The 23,861-nt window shown below is 41.2% G+C and overlaps 1 protein-coding gene across 1 annotated transcript; it reads left to right on the top strand.

The window, feature by feature from the left end:
• The first annotated feature begins 7,040 nt into the window (after positions 1–7,040).
• nr2e1 (nuclear receptor subfamily 2, group E, member 1) lies at positions 7,041–20,932 on the top strand. The gene is made up of 9 exons (XM_066677876.1): positions 7,041–7,185; positions 14,393–14,538; positions 14,831–14,918; positions 16,321–16,559; positions 17,310–17,456; positions 18,040–18,136; positions 18,305–18,454; positions 18,758–18,863; positions 20,426–20,932. Exons 1-9 carry the CDS (start codon positions 7,041–7,043, stop codon positions 20,586–20,588), a joined length of 1,281 nt encoding a protein of 426 aa, XP_066533973.1. The 3' UTR covers positions 20,589–20,932.
• Positions 20,933–23,861: the final 2,929 nt, after the last annotated feature.

The following is a 23,861-nucleotide window of genomic DNA, read 5'->3' as shown; positions in this document are numbered from 1 at the left end:
TGGGTTTCCTCCAGGTGCTCCAGTTTCCTCTCACAATCCAAAAACACACATTGGTAGGTGGATTGGCGACTCAAAAGTGTCCGTAGGTGTGAATGTGTGAGTGTGTGTCGCCCTGTGAAGGACTGGCGCCCCCTCCAGGGTGTGTTCCTGCCCTGTGCCCATTGATTCCAGGTAGGCTCTGGACCCACAGCCACCCTGAACTGGATAAGTGGTTACAAATAACGATTATAAACAATGATTTATTATTATTATTGCAATGTATTCCTGTATATGAACAATAGGAAGACTATAACAGGAATGTAACTTGTATATATAAAGAAACTGAATCTGAAAAACCCAAAAGCTAAGATAAAACCCCACAAAGACAGATTCACAGGCTCTGTTGCCCAGAATGAGTACATGCAATTATACAGTTGCTAGTACAGGTAGACAAAAAAATTATGCTTATAGGTTAGTTTAATGCAAAATTACCATAATTAGCTGATGTGTGGTGAGCATACAAGAGCAGATGCTGCTTGCAAGTGGTGTTTTTTAGGGACCTCATATCATGGGCCAACTTTAAATGCTCTTCCAGAAGGGAAAAGCTTTGACTCTACAACAAATGCCAACTTCCCCATGTAGCTTCCTACACATAAATCATTTGACAAGCAGCTCTTATAGAGATAAAGCAGCATGACTATAAAATATAACCTTTTCAATGTAATTCATTTGTACTAATAGACAGATAATTTTCCTTTTTTTAAAAAATGGGGACCTACGCTCAAGTGAGCAAGCAGGCATAAATACCACAAGAAAGACTCCCTTGCAGCATAAATGAGAAACCTTGAGCAGAACCAAGACATATAAATGGGAACACCTAAATAAAAAAACAGTACGAATGAGGAATTGTATTGAGTTATAATGACCCTAAAGAAGTCTGTGATGTCATGAGTGTGTTGCCATATGAAACAGTATAATGTGATGCATGAGAGAAATGAGTAATTCTAAGTTAAGTAAGGACCCAGTCTCATCAGTAAATGGCTGTGAAGGTGAGACACATTTGGCAGATACAGGTGAACAGAAACGCCCCCAAATTTCAGACTTGTACTTGGGGGGTGGTTGGAGGATGTATGTGCTGCCCTTTAAACGAACTTGATAGGATTTCAGGCAGAGACAATCTCCCAAATCTGGACAGTCTAGCTCCAGCACTGGGTCAGACAGGATAAGGAGTTGTGTGGCTCACAGGGCATTTCACACCTGTGGGTAGTTTCACACAGCAAACCCTCCTACTAACATATGTTTTTGGACTGTGGGGAGGAAACCAGATCCTCTGGAGAAAATCCAAACACACCAAACTCCTCACAGAAATTCACCCAAAGTGATGATGGAACCCATGTGCCTGAGACACTGGAACTTTGTGGCTGTGCCAACATGCTGCCCCATTAACTAGGAATAAAATAAAGTCAACAAAAAATAAAGGAGATACGCACAGGCAATTGTATGTATCAAGCTCCTGGAAGTGATAAAAGGATATAGCTCAACAGCTTCTTTTTAATGAACAATATGTGGTGCATAATATGAAACAAGTTAAGTCAAGTACTGAGGGACTGGGCTATTAATAGTGTTACATGCCTATAGTGGAATTAATATGGTCAGAATTCCTCGCTTGTGTAAGAAGTCTGGCTGTGGTGTTATATGTTATATGGTATATTTATTTAACACAGTCCCCCATCTTTTTGAATTTTAGTTTATTACATGGTTTAGATGATAATATACAAGTGTGAAATCAGCAAAGTAGTGAAAATTATTGCTATGTTTTTTGACAATATTCCCTTGTAGCAGCAAATATAATGTGAATAGTAGAGGTCCTATTACAGTACCTTGGGGTACACCATATTTTACTTTGTAAGTACATACATTCACTGTTTACATTTATAAATAAATAATGAAGATATAAGATATAATAAGATTTCAACCATACCAGTGCTACATCTCCCAAATAGCAAACACATTTGGGTCAAATCTGTCTCATTTTTGTCTCAGTCGAGGGTTTTGTGGGCCAGAAATGGGCCAAATATTACAAGCCAGGTTTGACTTGGGTTAGGACATGTGTTGTGTGGGTCAGACATGGGCTACTCTGGCCCATATAATTTGGATTTGTGGCAGAGTTTAAGCAGCCAGACTAACCCTGAGTCAATGCTGTTATTCAAGGCCAAATGTGGGCCATAAGAAACCTGCAGATCTGCCACATTTGGACGGATTTTTTCTTTTATTTGCTAAACATTTTTTGCTATCTGGACTATGACCCCAGTCACAATTTTTTTAGCCTATCTAATAAAATGGTGTGATCTCTGGTATCAAATGTTGCAGTAACATCAACATTCATTCATTTATTGTCTGTAACCATTTATACAACTCAGGGTCGCGGTGGGTCCGGAGCCTTCCCGGAATCTCTGGGCGCAAGCAGTCCTTCACAGGGCAACACATACACTCACACATACGGACACTTTTGAGTCACCAATCCACCTACCAATGTGTGTTTTTGGACTGTGGGAGGAAACCCACACGGACACAGGGAGAACACACCACACTCCTCACAGACAGTCACCCGGAGCGGGACTCGAACCCACAACCTCCAGGTCACTGGAGCTGCGTGACTGCTCTAGAGCTACCCCTGCTGTGCCACTGTGCTGCCAAATTTAAAACATGTATATAGTAACTTTACAGGACAAGGAAAAAACCTTAAAATTCAATCGAATTAATGTAAAATTTTTGTATTTATGTAAAAAAAGATTTAAGATGAAAGATTTTATTCCAAGTAATTTTGAGCATATTTTCACACGATGTTAAAGATGTGCTGTGTTCAAACTAAAACTCCACAAAAATGGAGATTTTTTTTTTTATCTCAGTAACATATTCTCCACGGCTACACATCCTTTCAGACCCATTGTGTTAAGGTATGTTCTTACAGTGGAACAACAGGAATAAGCACATTACAGGTCTCATTTGCTCTCATGATTTTAATATTTTTAATATTTAATTTCTTTATATCTTTATATACTCCCCCAATACTTAATTAATAACTTATATTTAATAGCAGTATTAACTTGAAATTATATAAAAGAAGAGGGGTCGTCTGACTTCTGTACAGTGCTGAACATGGACAGTTTCAAATTCCTCTGCCTCACTGCTTGAAAACATTTGCTTCACTTGTGATTCTCAGCACGCTTTTTGTAAGTGAAGTGGTGGCTTCATGTAACTGAAGTGTTGGGTTTAGGCTGGTGACGAGGAGAGCGTTAGTTGAAAATGAATGGTGCTGCATCATATCGCTATTATATCAGGATTATCATAATCATAACATGATTGGATAGCTCTTGGCAGGCGCATCATTTTCTCGGGAACCGGCCCATTCAGGAACTGTCACCTGAGGAGATCAAGAAGCCGTAGCGAGGGAACAGAATGAAGTTGGATGTCAGGGTAAAACTGAAGTCTGGTCATTCTGAGCCCCCAAACTGTTTGTCTAAATGGTGTGAACGGCCAGGCCTTCTCTAGCCAGCTGTCATAATTTGTTAACGAGGCCTTTCAAAGAAGAGAATGATAATGAGAGGGCAGAAAGAAGGAGGAGGGCAGCCGAGATGTCGAAGGTGGTGGGGGAGGTTGGAGGTGGGTGGGTGACTGGAAAGCAGAGAGCACGGACCCCGGGGAGCAACATCAGACCGATTTCAGCGCTGCAACATGATGGCATCTCTGATATTTTAATATTAATGAGTGGGCTCTTCAGCTCAGCTCTTCTCAACAGGTGCCACTACATAATACTGAGCCACTGGCTCTCTTCTAAAGCCCCTCCAGTGTCCTCTATACACATGACCAGGCAAGTTAGGACCAGGAGGAGCACTGTGACTTAAAGAGAGAGGGAGAGAAAGTACACAGAATGAGAAAGAGACAGAGAGCGAGAGAAAAGTGAGGGAGAGTTAAGTCACCCATTTAAATACGCAAGAAAAGAAAAGGGAGCCCTCTTTTTGAGTCACCTCTCCCCAAAAGCCGAAACACGAGGGCCCGATATTTCTCCTCTTCTCCCAAACCCCCTTGAGAAAGAAATTGACTTTTGTTTGGAGTTTGTGAAAAGTGGGAATCAGGAGCAGGACAATGGGGCTCCCCGTGGAGAGGACCCGAGTGAAGCCATCTCAAATCAGTCAGCCAAGGGACCAATTAATCCGGCCATTGTCAGGCCCAAGCCACTGCCAGCACATCAACACATTCACGGCCCATTGTCCCGACCCTCCTGCAGCAGGATTTAGTCCGTCCAACAGCCAGTTTTGTCCGGGCCAGCTCAGGCGGAAGTTTCTCACTGACAATTTGCCCCAAATAGATTTGTCAGAAAACGTCCATCGACCTGCCAGTTAGACTGGCCGAGGTGGGCTAGCAGGGGCTTGTTTGGGATGAGGTGGCTGAACCTTGGGTAGGCGGTCAGTCAGTGTGCAGGTGGGTCCACACACGTGCATGTGTCTACCACTTGTTTGGTCTGTTGATCCAAATCTAGGTCTGGGAAAGTCGGGGAATGGGGGCGTCTGGAATCCCAAGAGGAATGACAACTAAACGACAATAATGATGGAGATTACTCACTCTTTAGTGAGATCCAAAATGACCTGACTCTTGGTGTTGTTTGTGACTACTCATAAAGGGAACATCACCCTTAGGCCTTAAAGGGGAATTCAAAATGTTCTGCACAGATCACCTTCCAAGATGCAAACAAACTACTTAGAACAGAAACGTGTACTGTAGAGATACTTTACAGTGTTGGTTGTAGCATCCAGGGGTCAAAATGTTTACAGTAAACTTACAGCCATTGTATTCACTAGCTAAGATGACCAGTGAACTTATATTTGTTTGTCTGAATTGTATGTAATATTGACCTTAATAAACTAGTGTTAAATCTGAAAACACTGTTCTGCCTAAGGATAGTTTTGCCTTAAAATGTAAAATGTAAGCCATTCTGGAGAACTACCCAGAAACACCCCCACTCTCCCATTAGTGTTCATTCAGAAGCTCATCATATTTTTAAAGTGAAGCTGTATGTTTTCGTAAGAAGCGGACTGTATCTTGTTTGTGTTTGAAGTGTAATTTGTCTGTATTGATTTATTCATCCATTCATTCATTATCTGTAACCCTTATCCAGTTCAGAGTCGCGGTGGGTCCAGAGCCTACCTGGAATCATTGGGCGCGAGGCAGGAATACACCCTGGAGGGGGCGCCAGTCCTTCACAGGGCAACACACACACTCAAACATTCACTCACACACTCACACCTACGGACACTTTTGAGTCACCAATCCACCTACCAACGTGTGTTTTTTGGACTGTGGGAGGAAACCGGAGCACCCGGGGGAAACCCACGCAGACACAGGGAGAACACTGTATTGAATTACACTCAGAATTTCCACAGAAACTCATTAGCAACTCAAGCTGTTTAGTTCTGTACCACGTTCAGTATGTGTGTACGTGCAAAGTTAGCAAATGTATCCTGTATTTTCAGTCTGTTCCCCCTTAAATAAATTAACTTAGTGCATCTTTTAAGGTGGAATAGAAATTTTGAGTAAGACACTGCAGGTTTATATTCTCTCTTTGAATTATCACAGAAACTCATTAGTAACTCGAGCTGTTCAGTTTTGGAGCACTTATGGTATGAGTAACTTCATGCACAATAAACAGTCTCCCAAATTTTTTGGTGTCAGTTCCCCTTAAGTAATGTAACTGTAACAGCAAAAATAAGTCAGAATTACCCACCTATGGAACAGGAATGGGGCAACATCCTCAACTTCTTATTGTACTTTTCAATGTTCAGAAGTCTCTCCACCATCCAAACCTCCCCATCACCTCCAGATGCTGTTTCTCAGCCTTGGCTTAGCCAGCGATGCAGAGCCAATGCCTGCAAAATGTGTATTGGAATAAAATTGTGAACATCACCTTTAAAGTACCCTTCATGTACAACTGTGTCATGAATATCAGGTAATGCATTTGAGGACATTTCGTTTCAAACCTTGCGACTCTTAATGACTAATGGCATATTTGCTTCGGTTCTCATTCTGTTCTGTTTTTTTTTTTTCCCAAAGAAATGTCAGGTCCTTTAAATAACTATAGATAAGTTTCAGATCTGAAGCAAGACTAGAGCTTGATTGTCTCTTGATGGTTTTGCTGATTTATCATGTTTTCCATTGTTGTTGTTTTACTGTTATTATTATTATTATTATTATATTTTTTTACTTATTTACTTAGGTCTTAAATGTTTGCAGTTTATATCTCATTTTTCATAACACTGTCCCACCTGTTTGTCACACACCAACCACCTGGACTGTTGATTTTTTGATCGTTGCAAACTAGACTTTGGTTTCTTCTCTCAGATCATTTTCAGATGGAAACATTGCTTAATCCCTTTGCACCTTCAGCAGGGTGTTACAACAATGGCCGCTCCACTGAAGCCTGGACTACACTCCTGCACTCCACTTTGAGGACCATGTGAGTAGCTGCATACCAACAACTAGATACACAATCTGATGGGCCTTTGTCAAAGATTTTCATTGACTGTTATTGAGAGGAGAGTCACAAGCACAAAAAAGTGAAAGCAAGCAGCCGGGGCAACCATGATGTTGGTTATGTTTGTGTAAAGACTATCTCTGAATGACAGGATTAGGGTGAGTTAAGGAGATTACTGTGAGCAGACCACCCCACCCCAACACACACACACACACACACACAGGGAGAGAGAGAGAGAGAGAGAGAGAGAGAGAGAGAGAGAGAATTATATGAATCTGATATAAGAATGTAATTTAATTTGTAAACACTGAGTCTAATCAGAGCTTACTATTAATGAACAATTAACTGACCAAACCACTCATATATATATATATATATATATATATACACCCATGTTACATTTACACTCTCTCTCTCTCTCTCTCCCCCCATCTTGACACACAACATCGTGTAACGCAAATAAACGCAGTCAGTCACCTGTCAACAAAACTCCTAATTTCTTTAAAGCGTGTGCTAAAAGGAGGACATGAGAATGACTAATCGCAATTCGCCACGGCTCCGGTCAGCGCGCGAGTCCCAATACCCCCAGACCCCGAGCCCAAGCCCACCGTGGGAATCACCATCCGTACAGAGAAGAGACGGGAGAAACTGGGTAGAAAAGATGCAGTATGGTCGAAGTGGGAATCTGTGATTTGTATGATTGGTGGAAGGCCTTACTCTAGGCCTGAGTGTTTACAGTCGTGCTAGACCCCCGCCCTCGCTCTAGTGACATGTCTTGTTGATTTTCTCAGTGTAAACAGAATGTTTGTTCTGAAATTAACACATTGGAGCAAATTATAGATAATATGTCCTGGGCAAAATTTCGGGCAGATTTTTCTTTCACGGTTTTATTTTTTATTTTATTTGGTGCTCGATCAGCAGAAAAATAAATCTTTTCACTTTCATGTCGACGTAAAACAATGGAAACAAACAAAAAAAACTAATTAAAATAAATAAAAGTCCCGAGTAAAAAAAGTTAAGGGTGGCTTAAAAACATTTTATTACAAAATAAGAGTCAAATGAAACGAAGAAAGGCGGAGATCTGAGGGAAAATTCTAGAAAATTCACGAGATGAGTGTAAAATAGAGGGAGAGGGGCTTAAGAAAAAGTCAGTGAGTGCTTGTGATTTTGAGACAGAGTAAGAAAGAGTCAGAGAGTGTGGCCGAGAGAAAGAGAGAGAGAGTGAGCGAGCGAAAGAGAGAGAGAGAGAGAGAGAGAGAGAGGGAGGTGAAAAAGAAGAGAACACAGTTCGCGAGGCTCAACAGGTGCGCGCGCTCCGAGTCGCCCACGCACACAAACTACAGCAGCGCTCTACCGTTAATTCATATTAAAAGTCAAACGATCATTAGGCTAAACGCACAGAAATGATGACGATGATTCATTGTAGTAGTTGTAGCACTTGTAATAATAATGATAGGAAATATGACGACTCAGATAAAGCATGATTAGCTTGGATAAAAACCATGTAGATGGAAAATAAATAAATAAATAAATAATCGCAACGGCAGAATACATCTATAACGACAAATGATTTTTGTCACGGTTACTTTTTAATTTTGTTTTCCTTTGAATTAAATGAAAACTATTTAAATATATTGTGCCGTTTAAATAATATATATATATATATATATATATATATATATATATATATATATATATATATATATATATATATATATATATATATATAAATTAAAGGGTAGCGTTATTGTGTTAAACAGTCTTGGTAAACCACCTTCTCTCCAAGCAGCAGTGGATTTATCTCTCTCTCTCTCTCTCTCTCTCTCTCTCTCTCTCTCTCTCTCTCTCTCTCTCTCTCTCTCTCTCTCTGCGAGCCTTTGGAAACGTCACTTCGTCCATCCCCATTACCCCCCACCCCACACACACACACACACTCACAAATACACACCCCACCAGCCCAGCAGGTGACGTCATGCGCCAACTTTGAGTAGAAGAAGGCAGGGAAAAAAGCTAAGTGGGCACAAAAAGGGAAGTTTGGTCTCCTCCTCCTCCTCCTCTTCCTCCTCCTCCTCCTCCTCCTCCTCCTCAAATACTTCTCATGCATATTCCCGAATGGCTTTAATCTGACGGCTCACATCACAAAGTCAGCGAAGCTCTAGGGGCTGCGCGCGCGCTTCTCGGCTCTTCAGGGTTTTTTTTTTTTTTTTTTTTGGTTTGTTTTTTTGTTTTTTGTTTTTCCTTTTGATTGCAGTTGTTCTCTTTCCACTGTTGTTTGGACCACTTTTACCCCGGGCCAGAACTTGGGTATAGGTCACTCACTGTCCGTGTGTGTGTTTGCGCGTGTGTGTGCGTGCGTGCGTGTGTGTGTGTGTGTGTGTGTGTGGGCGCGCGCGCGTGTACTGGACAGGAGTGGACACACCACACCAGAGCGGAACTTCAGCTAATCTGGATTCTTAAAACCCAGGAGACAGCAGCTCTGGACGTGGCGCACGCTTTAAACACCGGACAAGTCCGTTTTCACTCATTAAGTTTTTAATTGACTTCTGGCTTTAAAAGAGTTCTTCTCTTCTCGGCGAGACTGGACGACAAGCCCAAGATGAGCAAAGCCGCGAGCTCAACAAGTGGCTGTTTGGATATTTTAAACGTCAAATCCAGTAAGTGTGAAGCAGCGTACGCTGTAGTAGCGTGTCTAGTTTCTGTGCAAAAGTTTGTGAAACCCTCCTGGTCAAACGACACGTTTAAAAATTAAGAAACTTTCGCTAGGAGACAAACTTGTAAAAAAAAGTGGCGTTTTCTGATCATCTGTTGTTTGCAGTTATTTGCCTGCATCGGTTTCTACGCGTCTCTCGGTTGATGCTGAATATTCCAGGTGACACAACTTTTAAACTTGCCACAATTTATGATTTTCCCCATAAGCACGACATACGCGTTTTTTTCTGTAGAGAAAATGTAACAAAAACATATCAGTTTGATTAGTTGTGACCAACCTTTTGCACACGACGTTTTTTATATGATTAAGTATAGCGTACACATTTAACAAGATTAGTCCGGGCAATAAGGATCATGTTATGGCAAAACTGTATGGACTCTGGACTGTAGAGGAACGACATTTGTTTACAGTGTTCGTACATATACATATACAATTAAATGTAAATTATATAAATACAAACTAAAATATATTATTATTTAATTTCATTTGATAAACAACAGCTGCTCTGATTCTGGGGCGTACCCTATATTTGAAGATAAGTTCCTATGTCACTCTGTGGCATGAGCAATGGCCATGACTTACATAATCGTTGTCATTTTATTTTATTTTTTTTTGCATTTATTATGAAAAATGTTCTATATGCATATTCTGTGAGACTTTATGGACTGAGATGATCTTGACAGCTGCACCTGCTCGGTTAGGTCTCCATTAAGAGCATCATCGTGTAATATGCTCTAATACTTTAAGCACTCACTGAAATGTTCAAACTCAAATGATTTTAACAGTGGAACTCTTTTCTAGATCAGTGTCAGTCCGTACTTTTTACTCTGTGTTTTCTCTGATGTTTTCTCTAAATGGCAAAGCAGTGAGAAAACATTTGCGCGCATCCACAGGGCTAGGGCATTATTTGAGAAAACAACACGCAAATCCACAAAGAGTCGCCTATTTTTGTTTTCTGTTTTGAATGAATGTAAGATTATTTCACGTAGAAAAGCAGCGGATTTGAATGCTACTCTTTGACTGCAGTTTCTGGAAGTTTAGCTAAGTTTGATAAGTTAATTTGAGTGTTGAATTTTGGAAGGAAATAAAATCAGCGGTTGAATTTGATACTAACTTTTTCGTAAAATGATACATATTTCACCTTACGTCTAAAAACAAAAGCTACATATTTGGTTGTATTTTGATGCATTACCATTAGTCTCGTGTCCTTATTAATGAACGGTATTCTACATTTGAACCTTATTTCATGCCCATTATTATTTTTAAAATGTATTTAAACCCATATATTGGGTGGTCCTGGGAGTCACAGTGCGTCTTAGTGCGTTGGGCCTTGATTATTCCAATGAAACACATAAATGAAATATGCCATGGGTTCCATAATAAGCGGTTAGTGCGAGCGCTGCTGGGGGAATGGGACGCCCACCGTGGAGATGTGCTCAGAGTGGACTTTAAACCCAGAGTAATATCACATCTCTGTTCACGGGCTGTGAAATTCCACTTTTCAATGGGTACCTTTCTCAGTACTTTATGTATGTTTTGGGACGGTGTCTTAATATGAAATATGCAGCTTATTGATACGCTTTATTATTAAGAGATCTAGATGTCTGGAAAACATAAACATCATAATACGGCTGTTAAACACCCACACGAAAAAGCGCAGCGGTGATCTGTTGTGTCTGATGAGTGTGTATCTGATGACGCTGACAGGTGTAATACTGACTGACAGAAAAGTTATCAACACGATCTGAGAGTGTGTCGAGCAACAGGTCCCCGATGCCCTTTCTGTTGTAAACGGCATACTAGTGTTTACAACCTACATATAAACCATAAATAAACTATTTAAGGTATTTATTAACTCTTTATGTAGATACACCGGTGGTAGTGTTGTAATATTTAGCTATTTATATGTAAAGGGTAGGTCTTTATAATTGCGTCATAAACACTGAATGACAATTAACGGACAATTTAACACGTGGACCAAAAATGACAAGTGACAACTGTCTGATCAGTATACTCCTCTTTCTTTCTTTCTTTGTATGTTTTTAATCTAATTTAAGTACTGAGGGAGCAATGTCATAACTTTTTAGACTTGGCTGACAAAAAAACAAGTGACGTCATTGTACATATATTTTTAATGCTTAATATTTTATGTAAAATTTAAAAATAAACCGCACGGTAAACTTGAAGCTTCAGCGAGGCCCAGAATTACTGTACATGAATAACTGTTAAATGCTAACACACACAGAACGCGCGCGCGCGCACACACGCACACACACACACACACACACACACACACACACACACATTAATCCCTCCTATTTTTGCCACAAATAAATTAAAGCATTTTTATGACGGCCTACGAGATTATTGTACATTATTCACAATTAGTAATTCTCAATCTGACACAAGCCTCGAGATTGTCGCTATGGATTTTAACATTAAAACATTTCTTTCAACCTCATATGGAAAACTGGATGGAATTTTACTGGAACCTCATTTGCTTATTGGATTAAATTCACGTGCTTACATTTAAGCGTTTATAATTGCATTTACATTTGTTCGGATTTTCCACTTTTGCCTGAAACAATCTGCTGGTTTTTATTTTATTCTCCAGCGCTCGTTGGAAATATTAAAGAAATACAAATTTAAAAAATAACCCAAGTAAAAAAACAAGGCGTAAAATACGTACAGCTCTATAGCATACATTACTTCATTGTAGACGTAGACGTTTTGGCAATATAAAATGAATTAATACAGTCAGTAATTTCCTACCCCAGTGTGTTTGTTTAGCTCTTTACTAATCAGCACTCTTCATTAAAAGCAGGTGCGCGTGGGATACTGAAATCAAACTTCATTACCCAGAGCAACACAAAACATTTTTAATTCAAAAAATATTTCGATACTGTTTTAGTGTTTGACTTTATTGCATCAATAAAATAAATACATTTTTAGAAGCTGAATTGTTTTAAGCTATGTGTCAAGTGTCTTCACAGTTTCATCAATCACACAGTCGTCTTCCCTTCTTAAAATGGCATTGGGTGGTTATGGTTTATGTTGATATGTGTTTGATTATTTTTCCAGAGTATTTGATATTTGGAGCTAAAAATTGCAAACAAAACGGCGTACATGTTTTTTTCCTAGCAGATGGAGCACACAACACTTGGGCACACAGTTCGTCTGTTTTAACAAGAGCTGCCCAAACTTTTACCTACAAACAAATTTAATGCTGTAATAAAAAGACTAAATCAACAACTCTAAGCCGCGAGATAAGGTGCCTGAATCATTTGGCGTAAAACGTCGTAATAGTCGCAATTAAATTACTTGCGGAATTTTACTTTTTTTTCATCTCGCAAACGACGAGAAGTCGCCAGCGTTAACACGGTGCCAAAGTGGTTTTGAACGAGCTGTCGTTTGGCTGGAGTTTGACACCCGCCACCGCTCCCATTGTTCGCGCGCTTGCAGCTATATCCGAATTCCCATGCTACCGTTTTTGACGGGTCACTGACAAATCAATGAGCAGGTGGACATATGTCAGTAATTACACGCACCACTCCCCCATCTACATGCAAATATAGCGCCATTAACGGATTTAGTCTCAGAAAGGGGCGGGGGGGGGGGCAACAAAGTTTCATTAGACTGGGGGGGGGGCATAGATAGATAGATAGATAGATAGATAGATAGATGTGAGGGTGGGGGAAAGAGAGTAAGAGAGAACGCAGGGAGAGAGAGAGAGAGAGAGAGAGAGAGAGAGAGAGAGAGAGAGAGAGAGAGAGAGAGAGAGTGAGAGAGAGAGAGAGGAAGGAAAAAAAAAGGAAAATCACAAATTTCATTTACTCCGGCCTCATTTGCATACACTTCATTGGAGGCTCTGGTGCATTCTGCTCTCCGCCGTGTCACTCCCTAATCCGCGCGGCTATACATGCGGCCAAGAAAGCAGCTGTCCAGCTTCATTATGAGCCCTGTGTGTGTGTGTGTGTGTGTACTGGGGTTTGGGGGTGGTGGTGGGGGGGTCTTGTACATGGGGTGTGTGTGAGTGAGTAGGTGGGGGGGGGACTGGCAGCTTGTCCAGATCGGTCCAGTCAGACGAGGCTCAATGGGGGGAAATCATTAAGTTAACACTTTCCCTAATGTGGCCATTGTGCGCGCGCCCGGCCGACATTGTTTTACCGTGCGCGCGCATTCCCACAGACACACACCTGTTAAGACTGCGCGTGTGTGTGTGTGCGCGCGCGCTATGGCCACAAATAGAGTCAGTCAAAGTTCAAGACCTGCAGGAACTGGACACAGCCGAGACCGGACAATTACTCAGACTTAACCAGTGACGTGACGTCACACCGCTTTCGCTCCAAAAAGTTTGGGCTCAAAGCTCCGACAGTTTCAGCGGATTATTTCTGACGCAGTGTCATATTAACACATATGTACGACTCTCATTTGGCCTTTTTTGCATCACATTATTAGTCTGTCTATAACCCCAAGTCTAAATATTTAGACACACATTATGTATTATACATTATATTAGGCCTGAATAAGCACATCCAGTTCTATTTGACACATTCAGTACTGTTCAATACTCCACACTCAGTACTGCTCACTCAATTCTATACTGTTAATTTTATTCAGAGCTATACACCCTCATTGTGTTCTGCACTGTACACAATTCTATATCGTTCACCCAATTCTATACTCCTCATTTAATTCTGATCTGTATATCGAGTTCCTTTCTACACTGCACTGTCATATCTCCGTTCTGCACTAAACACCATTATGTTCTACACTCTACAACGTTAGACCCAGCTCTAGTGTTCAATTTTATTCTACAATATAAGTATTAATTCTATACTTCACTGTACAGTCTGCCTCTGTTCAACACCATGCACTCATTGTTGTTTATTTATCAGTTTAATGGATACATGGTTTTTGAGATGGTGTGGTTCCACACTCTAAGAAAGTGTTAAACGGTCACGGGGGTCGGTGGATGGTCGAGGGAATGTATTTTTAAAAGCAGGTCTGAAAATGAGAAGAATATTTAGAACTTATGGAAGACCTCTTTTCTGACTGTGTATATAACTCTGGCCTCTATTTTAAAAAGTTCACCACCAAAGCGTGAAAGGGGCAGCCCTGCGGTATTTAAACAAACTTAATAAACAGTGTGTGTGTGTGTCTGTGTCTTTAAGGTCGAATTCTGGATATCCCGTGTAAAGTGTGTGGAGACCGGAGCTCGGGGAAGCACTACGGCGTGTACGCGTGCGATGGCTGCTCGGGTTTCTTCAAGAGGAGCATCCGAAGGAACCGAACCTACGTCTGCAAGTCCGGCACTCAGGTGACTGTCCACTCTGCGGCGTTAATGCGGGGTTGATACGGTTTTACCGCGTCTCTCCCCGGGCTCAGATTCCAGCTGTAATTGAAAGATTACGGGGAGCGCGCGCCTCCTCCCGTGGCGCGTGTAGTGTAACAGGTGTAATCCAATCTAACACCGGCGGCTCTGAGAGGGAGGCGGAGATGAGACTATTGACCGAGCGGCGGGGGAGCGAGTCAATGGCGGTCATTACTGAAGCAATACCTGCTCACTCTCTCTCTCTCTCTCTCTCTCTCTCTCTCTCTCTCTCTCTCAGGGCGGATGTCCTGTGGACAAAACTCACAGGAATCAGTGTCGCGCGTGTCGCTTGAAGAAGTGTCTGGAAGTGAATATGAATAAAGACGGTGAGTCTTGTTTTGTGCTTCTGAGGGCGATAAATTCTGTGTTGAATTCACTCTAAAATGAACTCTCTGGGTCCTGACCTACACTGAAAGCAAGTTACATCATTTTAAGACAGCTTACTTTCTTAGGTTTGGAGTTACCTCAGCTTGAGGTAACACGCATTTACCCACAATACATTGCGGCGAGTGTGAATTTAACGGTGGGACTTTTGTCATTGATAATTTTTGTCTTTTTATGCGGAGGACTAGAGTCTCCACGTAAACGTCACTATTATTCTGCAGTAAAAAAGATCGAATTCCATTTCTCATTTGGACCATTTTGTCTGAATCTATTCCTATAGCTTTTTCACTTACAGTCGGACCGAAAAGTAACAGTAAGTTTGTAAACTTTTAAAATATAATAATGATTTCTTTAATTACACGCTGAACTCAGTATTCACATTATTTTAAAGTTGTTGATTGTTTTGAAATGTCAGTGTTTCTTCTTCTTCATCAAATATCCCCAAATACGTAGTTAATTCCGATAATGAAAATAAAAACGATTTGTTCATAAAACAAATTTAAATAAAAACGATCTGCTCTCAGATCGTATTCTATTACAATCCCAACGGTTTACAGATAATTACATAGTCATTACACAGCTGTTCTGTGGATGTCGGTTAAATTTTAAAGCCGAAAAAGACGGTTGCTCTCAGTTGTGGCCTTCAGTGACAAATAAAACAGAAGGAAACCCTCGTCTGCTCTGGACTCGCAGAATCACTTTATTATTCTTTTGGTCGTTCGTTGATTTTCCACTTTTATTAATTAACATCATTTTTATAACAACAGCAAATGAATACATTTACTGTCGTTATGGAAACAGGCGCAACCAAACTAAACGCTCGTGTGCAAAAGTTTGGGTTCACACCTTTCATGTATGTGAACGCACAATGGGGTGAATCCGGGGTCTTAGGGGAAAACTTAGGGCAAACTATTAAGCTACAGTTAAGATTTTAGGTTTTTAACACGTTAAACAGTGCAAACAAACAGAAATTGCGCACGATTTGCAAAATCCCTAAACCGAATGCCCCCCCCCCCCCTTTGTGGAGAGTGTTATCATTCATAGTCACTTAATATTACAACATTAAATATTGGCTTCCAATGGTGTCCAGACTTAAAATAACTATCCCTGTTACCCCTAATAATATTAATATTCTGTTGGTTAGCTGTATTCTATATCAACCATGAGATATCTATATAACCAAACGAGTGCTAGGAGTATGTAAATGCAGCTGTATCTAATAACATTTGTGAGCGATATTCTCCTGGTGTGGCTCCCCTCTTGGTAAACTTCATGTGCCCCCCCCCCCCCCTGCTGTGACCCTGTGTTTAACTGTAATCTGTCCTCCTCGCCCTCCTCCTCCAGCTGTGCAGCACGAGCGCGGCCCGAGGACTTCCACCATCCGCAAGCAGGTGGCACTCTACTTCAGGGGCCACAAGGACGTGAGCGGCTCCAGCGCCCCGTTCCCTTCCGCCTCCATCCCGGGCCCGCCGTTCTTCAGCACGGTCAGCCAGCTGGACACTCACAGCCTGGAGATCAGCACAGTCACCAGCACACCCGAGAGACCGCAGAGCATGGTGGGACTCGCCCAGCCCACCCCTAAAGTGAGTCCAAACACAGTTATAGGCAATAATTATATAAGCTATTCTTAATGCATGTACATTCATACAAGAAAAGCTGTCACTGTAGTGGTACACTCAAGGTGTACATAATCAGTGCTTTGAATTAGGGAACATAATTATACCATATCCCATAATAACTGTAGATTTTAAAGTTGATGTACATGCCCAGTGTAATCACCAAGGCTTATGTTTTGTGTGTTTGTGTGTGTGTGTGTGTTTTTTTAATAATATGAAAGGAGAATATAATTCAGGAAAACAACAGGACTTTAAAACCACTGTTGTACCTTTATTAACAATGACATACCTGTTCTGTACCCCCTTTTCAAAGTGTATTTCACGTCTTGTATGCTGTTACCCTCTAATTGAAACAGTCCCATTTAAAACATACAACAGCTGCTGTAGTTTGCTATGAATTCTGGGAGCTGACATCCATTTTTAAAAATTTACAGTAAGCTCTTGTAAAAAGTATGTAGCTTAATAGAAGTAAAATGTGGAGAATTAAATTAGTTTAAATTGGTTTCTTAATCTACATTACATCTACAATCTACATCTACATTATCTACAGATCTACAGAGTGAGGTAGACGAAGTCTTACAATGTTATAAGGGGTGACAGTGAGTAGTGAATCAGTAGAGGTGGAGCTCTATATATAGAACACTAAGAAAATGTTAGGGGTATGGAAGGGATGACCCATAAGTTCCAACACTTTTGCCCTTTATTTTCTTATCACAGTATCCTCATGAAGTGAGTGGTGCTCCTCTGTATTTGTACGAAGTGGCTACAGAATCGGTTTGTGAATCAGCGGCACGGCTCCTCTTCATGAGCATAAAATGGGCCAAGAGTGTCCCTGCTTTCTCCACGCTGCCCTTACCTGACCAGGTATGAGTCCAGTTACAAAACATCTGTGCTAGTCTGGGGTGTAAGCGGCCGCATGCTTGCTCTCCCGACGTCAGCATTCGAAATTTTGTAAACAAAGGCATTCAGGAGCCAGGCGTTTTTCTACAAGGGATTCATACTGATTCAGAACGACTAGTGAAACTGTCTACACCTACATCTGTGTTTCTGTACTGTTTGTAATGGTAAAAACCTGAAACAGTCATAAAAAGGTTAAACAAATATAAGTTCAAAGCCATTTCTTGCGTTGACTTTCTGTGGTAAAGCTTTAGAAGACAGACACTTTGGATGTTTGGTTTCAGTCCCCACCACTGTGGACAATTGTGTACATTTCTCTACACAAGAAGAAACATTAAACCGTTTGGAATGACTTTGTTTATATTCTGAATATTTCATATTTGCAACACGAGTAGAAATCCCCTTTAATAACCCAATCTGTTTTCATTCATGACTGGTTTTAATAAATGTGGCTGAATGGGTGTTGTGTTAAGTGAAGTGAACCCAGTGAATGTAGGTTTTGGGGAGAATCGATCTCAGTGCTAATGAGAGCCGTAATCCGTATTTGCAGTTGATCCTATTAGAGGAGGCCTGGAGGGAGCTGTTTGTACTGGGCATCGCACAGTGGGCCATTCCTGTGGACTCAAACACTCTGTTGGCTGTTTCAGGTAGGGGCTGTAAACCTAAGATCTTGTGCAAATGTTCCTGAGCATATAATTTCATCCCTAAAACGTAAACAACATTCCTAATGCTTTTTTTTTTCTTGCATTGTAATTGTGATTTAAAATGTTAGCATGAGTCCTCACCATGTTCCTGGATGTTTGTGTTTGCTGCAGGGATGACGGCAGAGAACACAGAGTCGCAGAGGCTCAATAAGCTGATGGCAGAGATCCAGGCGCTGCAGGAGGTGGTGACACGTTTCCGGCAGCTCCGGCTGGACGCCACAGAGTTCGCCTGCCTCAAATGTATAGTCACCTTTAAAGCAGGTGAGACACCACAATCATCACCACCTAAATGCATCTGTGTTTTGAGAGGGTCACATAAAGTGTAGCCACAACTTCAATTATTGCCTTTTAAATAATTACATTAAGAAAAAAAAAACTACAGACAGACAACGGCATTAACACTTTCATTATTATACCTGTAGTTGACTTTCCCCAGGCTTTGAGTAAGTGTTGTGGTCTGAGCTTGTTCAAAAACCCTGAATAAATCAATGAAGGAACAAAGAAATTCATAAATCAATGAATAAACTAATGGATGAACGGGTCCTTGTTTCCTTCGCTACACAGTTCCAACGCACAGTGGCTCAGAGCTGAGAAGTTTTCGGAATGCAAGTGCCATCGCAGCCCTTCAGGACGAAGCCCAGCTCACCCTCAACAGCTACATTCACACCAGGTATTAAACCCAACGTCAACACTCCTACTGACTGCACACCAAAGCCACCAAACCCTTACACAAGTATAGCTAAATGCCTAGAGTTTAATTCACTTAATACACTCTTACAGCATAGCGGGAAACACTACTACTAAAAAGAATAAGGACTCCCACTTAGGTGAGAACAACATGCTGTCATATAAGTGTCCCTGGGCAAGACTCTGAATGCTACATTACATGGGCAACAGTGTTCAGTTGTTAGCTGTCCTAGATAAGAGGATCTGCCGATTCACGTATTCAACATTGTTCAATGGTTTTGTGTGATTTTCACGAAAACAAACCCTATCATATGTGATTTTAATGTATATGTTCTACACTCACTGTCCATTCTCTCAGCGCCATTGACCAGACAGGAGCAGTCTGTAGCTCTATAATTACAAACTGTAGTCCATCTGTTGCTCTGTATACATTGTTCGCCTTTCAGCCTGCTCTTCAATGTTCAGGACCCGTAGAGGACCACCACACAGCAGGTATGATTTAGGTGGTGGATCATTCTCAGTATGCAGTGACACTGATGTGGTGGTGGTGATGCGTTAATGTGTGCTGTGCTGGTACAAACGGATCAGACACAGCAGTGCTGCTGGAGCTTTTAACCATGGTGTCCACTTACTGTCCAATCTATTAGACACACCTACTTTTTTGGTCTTAGGTGTAAAGTCAGAGACACTAAGTGATCGGCTGCTGCACAGTTTGTGTTGGTCGACCTCTAGTCCTTAATCGGTGGACACAGGACGCTGTCAGGTGGAAGTCTTTGGTTGGTGGACTATTCTCAGTCCAGCAGTGACACTGAGGGCTTTAAATGCTCAAGCAACACTGCTGTGTCTGATCCATTCCTTCCACCACAACACTCACTAACTTCAGTGCTGTAAATAAGTGTCACTTCAGCGCTGAGTATGATCCACCACCTGCTCTGTGTGGGTCCTGGCCATTCAAAAACAAGACGAAAGGGGCAAAAAATGTATACAGAACAACAGGTAGACTCCTGTGTGTAATCGGAGAACTACAACGTGCTCCTGTGGAGAGTGAAATTAAGAGAATGGACAGTCAGTGTAGAAAAGAGGTGGTCATGATCGGTTTTGACGGAACTCTCATTCTTACAGATACACACTCACATGTACAGACCGTTACTGGAAGTCAGTCTGATTCATGTTCATGTTGTTCAGGGTTCAGCGGTATAAAAGCCCGCAAGCATTTGGCTGTGAAGAAGTGAAACTTTGTTCAGTGGAATATTGGAGAACTTCCTAGTACCTTTAAATTGGAATGGTTTTAGTGACCAAGAATGAATCAATCCAAAATGGCGGACCCTCAGAGAAATGCTGTGTAAATACTAGAGAAGCTGTTACTGCAGCAAAGACGTTAGAAATGCCTATGAATTCCTTTGAGTCCCGTGATCTAACCTTCGTCAAAATGTAAAACGAAAGTGTGAAAAGAGAAGGAAATGCGGTTTCGCTGTAATTCAGAAGTAACTGTATTAGCTCCAGAGGTGAGAATGTTTCTGACGGAGGCTGTTTGGTTTATTTCAGGTATCCCACTCAGCCGTGTCGCTTCGGGAAGCTTCTGCTGCTTCTTCCCGCGCTGCGCTCCGTCACTCCGTCCACCATCGAAGAGGTGTTCTTCAAAAAGACCATCGGCAACGTCCCGATCACACGGCTGCTCTCGGACATGTACAAGTCAAGCGACATATGAATCCTGCAAGACAGAACCCCAGAGACTCATCCGCGACTTTTATAAAGCCAGGGGAAAGTCAGAGAGACAACAAATTGTATCGTACTTGTGTCGTCATGTATTGCGAGGCTGAATGTCCAAGAATGTTCTGGAAAACACCCCCGTTTACAGTGTTCTAAACAACAGAGACTTGAAATATACGGAGTGTCCAGAAAGTAAGCGCGACAGAGGCTAGTCGAGTTCAGTTATCTAAAATGATACGATTCTAACTGCAATCTAAACCATATTTAAGTCTACACAAATTACACACGGTTCACACTATTCCTACAACTACAACAGCCGAGGCATTTGTTTCACGGGCAGGACTTTTATTTTGCAGAATCTAAAAAAAAATACCAATGAGCTTTTTCCAATCAATATCTTGTTTTGTCTTTGTTTCTCCATTTCAGCTTTGTTTTGTTGTTCTTCCGCCATGTTTTGTCTGTGAGCTGTGTGGCGGAAACCAAAAAGAGAGTAAGGAGAGGAAGAAAAAAGCAAACGAGTAAAAAGAAAGAGGGAATACAGATAAATAGAAAAAGAGAAGAAAAATTATATATAGAGAGAGAGCCGGGGCTGTCCACTAAACATGCTGCTGAAAACCAAAGGAGCGAATATTCAACCGAAAGCTCTCGGAATTGCACCAGATTAATTTGGGTTTTCTGACGAATCCTAAATTGTTCAAATGTAAAGAGAATCATTCGGAGTAGTTGGGTGTAAAGTGAAATTGTGCACTGTTGTACAGTACATTTCTTTACAGTGGTGGTGGGAACTAGGCGGCATAATTTCTGCAACGCAAAACAAGCCATTTTATTTACTATCAACATGAACAGTAAACCTACAAGCTTTATGAGATTTTTCTCTCACATATTTGTGCCCTTTTTTTTGCATATGTTGAAAATCTGTTGTGTCATTGTGTTAATTGGCTGATAAATGCCACAGAGTTATGGTCGCATTAAATAGTGTGACCAGACGTCCTCTTTTACCCGGACATGTCCTCTTTTTTAGACTTAAAAAAATGTCCGGGATTTTGTTTTTCTAGAGCTTACATAGAACTTCGAGAAGCGTTTCGTTCACAAACTAGTCCCGCCCTCCCCTACTCCGATTGGTTCGCTTGAGTGAGAAGGGGGCGTTGTGAAGGAGACTAAAATCTTCTTATTGGACGGTCTGACTGTAGACCTAAAAGCACACATATGTTCATGCAACGGCACCCCCCAACCCCCCAACCCCGTGTCCTCTTTTTCACCATCTCAGTTCTGGTCACCCTACATCAAAGCAACATAGTATTTTTACCTTAAAATCACCAAAATCATAGTGATGATTTACTGACCTGTAATAGGGAGAATAAAAGCCACTGTCCTTGCTAATCTGGGCTCAGTACTGCAGAAATTGCACTATGTAACATTTGCAGGGCGGTGACCACGAGGACTTGGCCAGTTTCCATTAGGAATCCAAAATTCAAAGTTTGAAGGTCTTTTACTTCAGGAGGGAGCAGTGATATATAATGTTGTTAAGTGTGAAACGGTGCATCCGAATATGACAAGATTTCTTTGGGGACTCTTTTGCCACACAACACCCTAAATTGTATGTACCCCTCCACCATGTAAACACACACACTCAGAACTACCATAAACCAGGGTCTGGTATCCAATTCGTGACCATTTATTCAATTAATTTCTATGAGGACGTTCTTAAACCCATCGGACGTCTGGTTCCTATCACCACAACTGAGCGATTCTGACTTCAAGCAACTCCGAATAAGTGTTTCTGTTGAGGAAAAAAACAACAACAACTGGAATTCCACTTGAATGGAAACACATGAACTGCAGCAGTGAACTGCGGAAAAAGTCATTACAAATATCAAATTAAATAATAAATAATCATATTAGTATTAATAATAATAATAATAATACCCTGCCTATTTCGTGGTGGACGTAAAGAGTGATGCCAACGCAACAAACCGTAGTTCCTACTAACACATGTTTCACAGACATGTTCAGCACTTGTAAGGGTTTATTCTTTTGTAGTCTGTAAATATTATTTCTTGTTGTAAAAAGTAATCATATTTGGTGAACGTGGTCTAAATATTAGAATAAATATTGAGTATCAACCCCTGCATTGGCCCAAGCCTCCTCCTTTCTTTAAATCTTGTAACCATTCATAAATCGATTCATCTGTTCAGAGAACATGTTGGGGTTTTTATTATTATTAATACGGCTTTATCATTATTATATTTATTTATTTTTTTGTTATTGGGTTGTTTGGAGTCCAACATGCTCCATCCTCTTTCCCCGCTAAGCTCCTTTAAACGAGGACGTAGGGCCTCATGTCTGGCCTGGAGTGCATATTGAACCATCGCCGATACAATGCGCTCGGACCTTGAGTTAAGTTGCTGTGCCTCGCTTTCAAGCACTCTTTGATAAATCAAGGGCTCTGCCCAAATTGCATTTTTTAATCTTCATTTTTTTGTGATCGAGAGCAGACACAATGGAAAGAATCATGATTGCAGATGACAACGTTCCATCCAATTTAGCTTATTCCTTTAACATGGAGGGAACCGCAAGGTTGCCAGAGGCAAACGGATGCGTCCTTAAGTATCTCTCTATCTCCCCCGTGTAGAGACCTATGCAAAAGTGTGCACAAACTTGGGCTAATTCATTTTGATATGCTAAATCCAAAGTTAAGACGTTTACTGCTCTGAGGGGTGGGTCCAGACTATTGAAGAACAACAAAGTGCTCTTGTGTAGACAGCGGAGCTGATAAAATTGACAAGGAGTGTAGATCCAAGGTAGGTGTTCCTAATCCAGTGATTGTTCGGTGTATGTTAGTGTTATTGAGAATGTGATCATTTCTTCTCACTTAGAAAATCCACAGAAGGTGTCATTTGGCCAGGGGTGTGTAAATATGTACACAGAGCTATAAGCAAAACGTGCAAAAGTAGAGAATATGCTTAACTTGGTTTCACTTAGGAAACCATCCAGCTGATTGAAGTGTCTGCTAACACACACGGCCAAAACCAATTCATCCAGAATTTCTTCTCAAAGTAAAGCTGTCGATAGCGTTTATCTCTTCAGTAGCAGTCATATAAACATTAAGGAGGTCACTCATGTTCATTTGAAAAGTGAACCCAGTTCCAGTACTCCACAGCCCAGTGCTGGGAATGGCAGACAATATATACATGTAGTCGGTTTGGCACTGAGCATAGCAACCGTACGCTCATGTGCAGTTGCTCCAGAGTGTCCTGTTACATTTCCAATG

The sequence above is a fragment of the Hoplias malabaricus genome, chromosome 7 (assembly GCF_029633855.1).
Source record: "Hoplias malabaricus isolate fHopMal1 chromosome 7, fHopMal1.hap1, whole genome shotgun sequence".
NCBI classification, from domain to species: domain Eukaryota; kingdom Metazoa; phylum Chordata; class Actinopteri; order Characiformes; family Erythrinidae; genus Hoplias; species Hoplias malabaricus.
Note: the sequence above shows the minus strand (reverse complement) of the source record. Positions and strands in the feature narration are given on the sequence as shown.

Excerpts from the sequence above, each read along its gene's own strand:
- nr2e1 (XM_066677876.1), top strand. The coding sequence starts at position 7,041 with ATGACTAATCGCAATTCGCCACGGCTCCGGTCAGCGCGCGAGTCCCAA. Across the intron at positions 14,539-14,830 it reads TCTGCAAGTCCGGCACTCAG|GGCGGATGTCCTGTGGACAA; the intron begins GTGACTGTCCAC and ends TCTCTCTCTCAG. Across the intron at positions 18,455-18,757 it reads TATAGTCACCTTTAAAGCAG|TTCCAACGCACAGTGGCTCA; the intron begins GTGAGACACCAC and ends TTCGCTACACAG.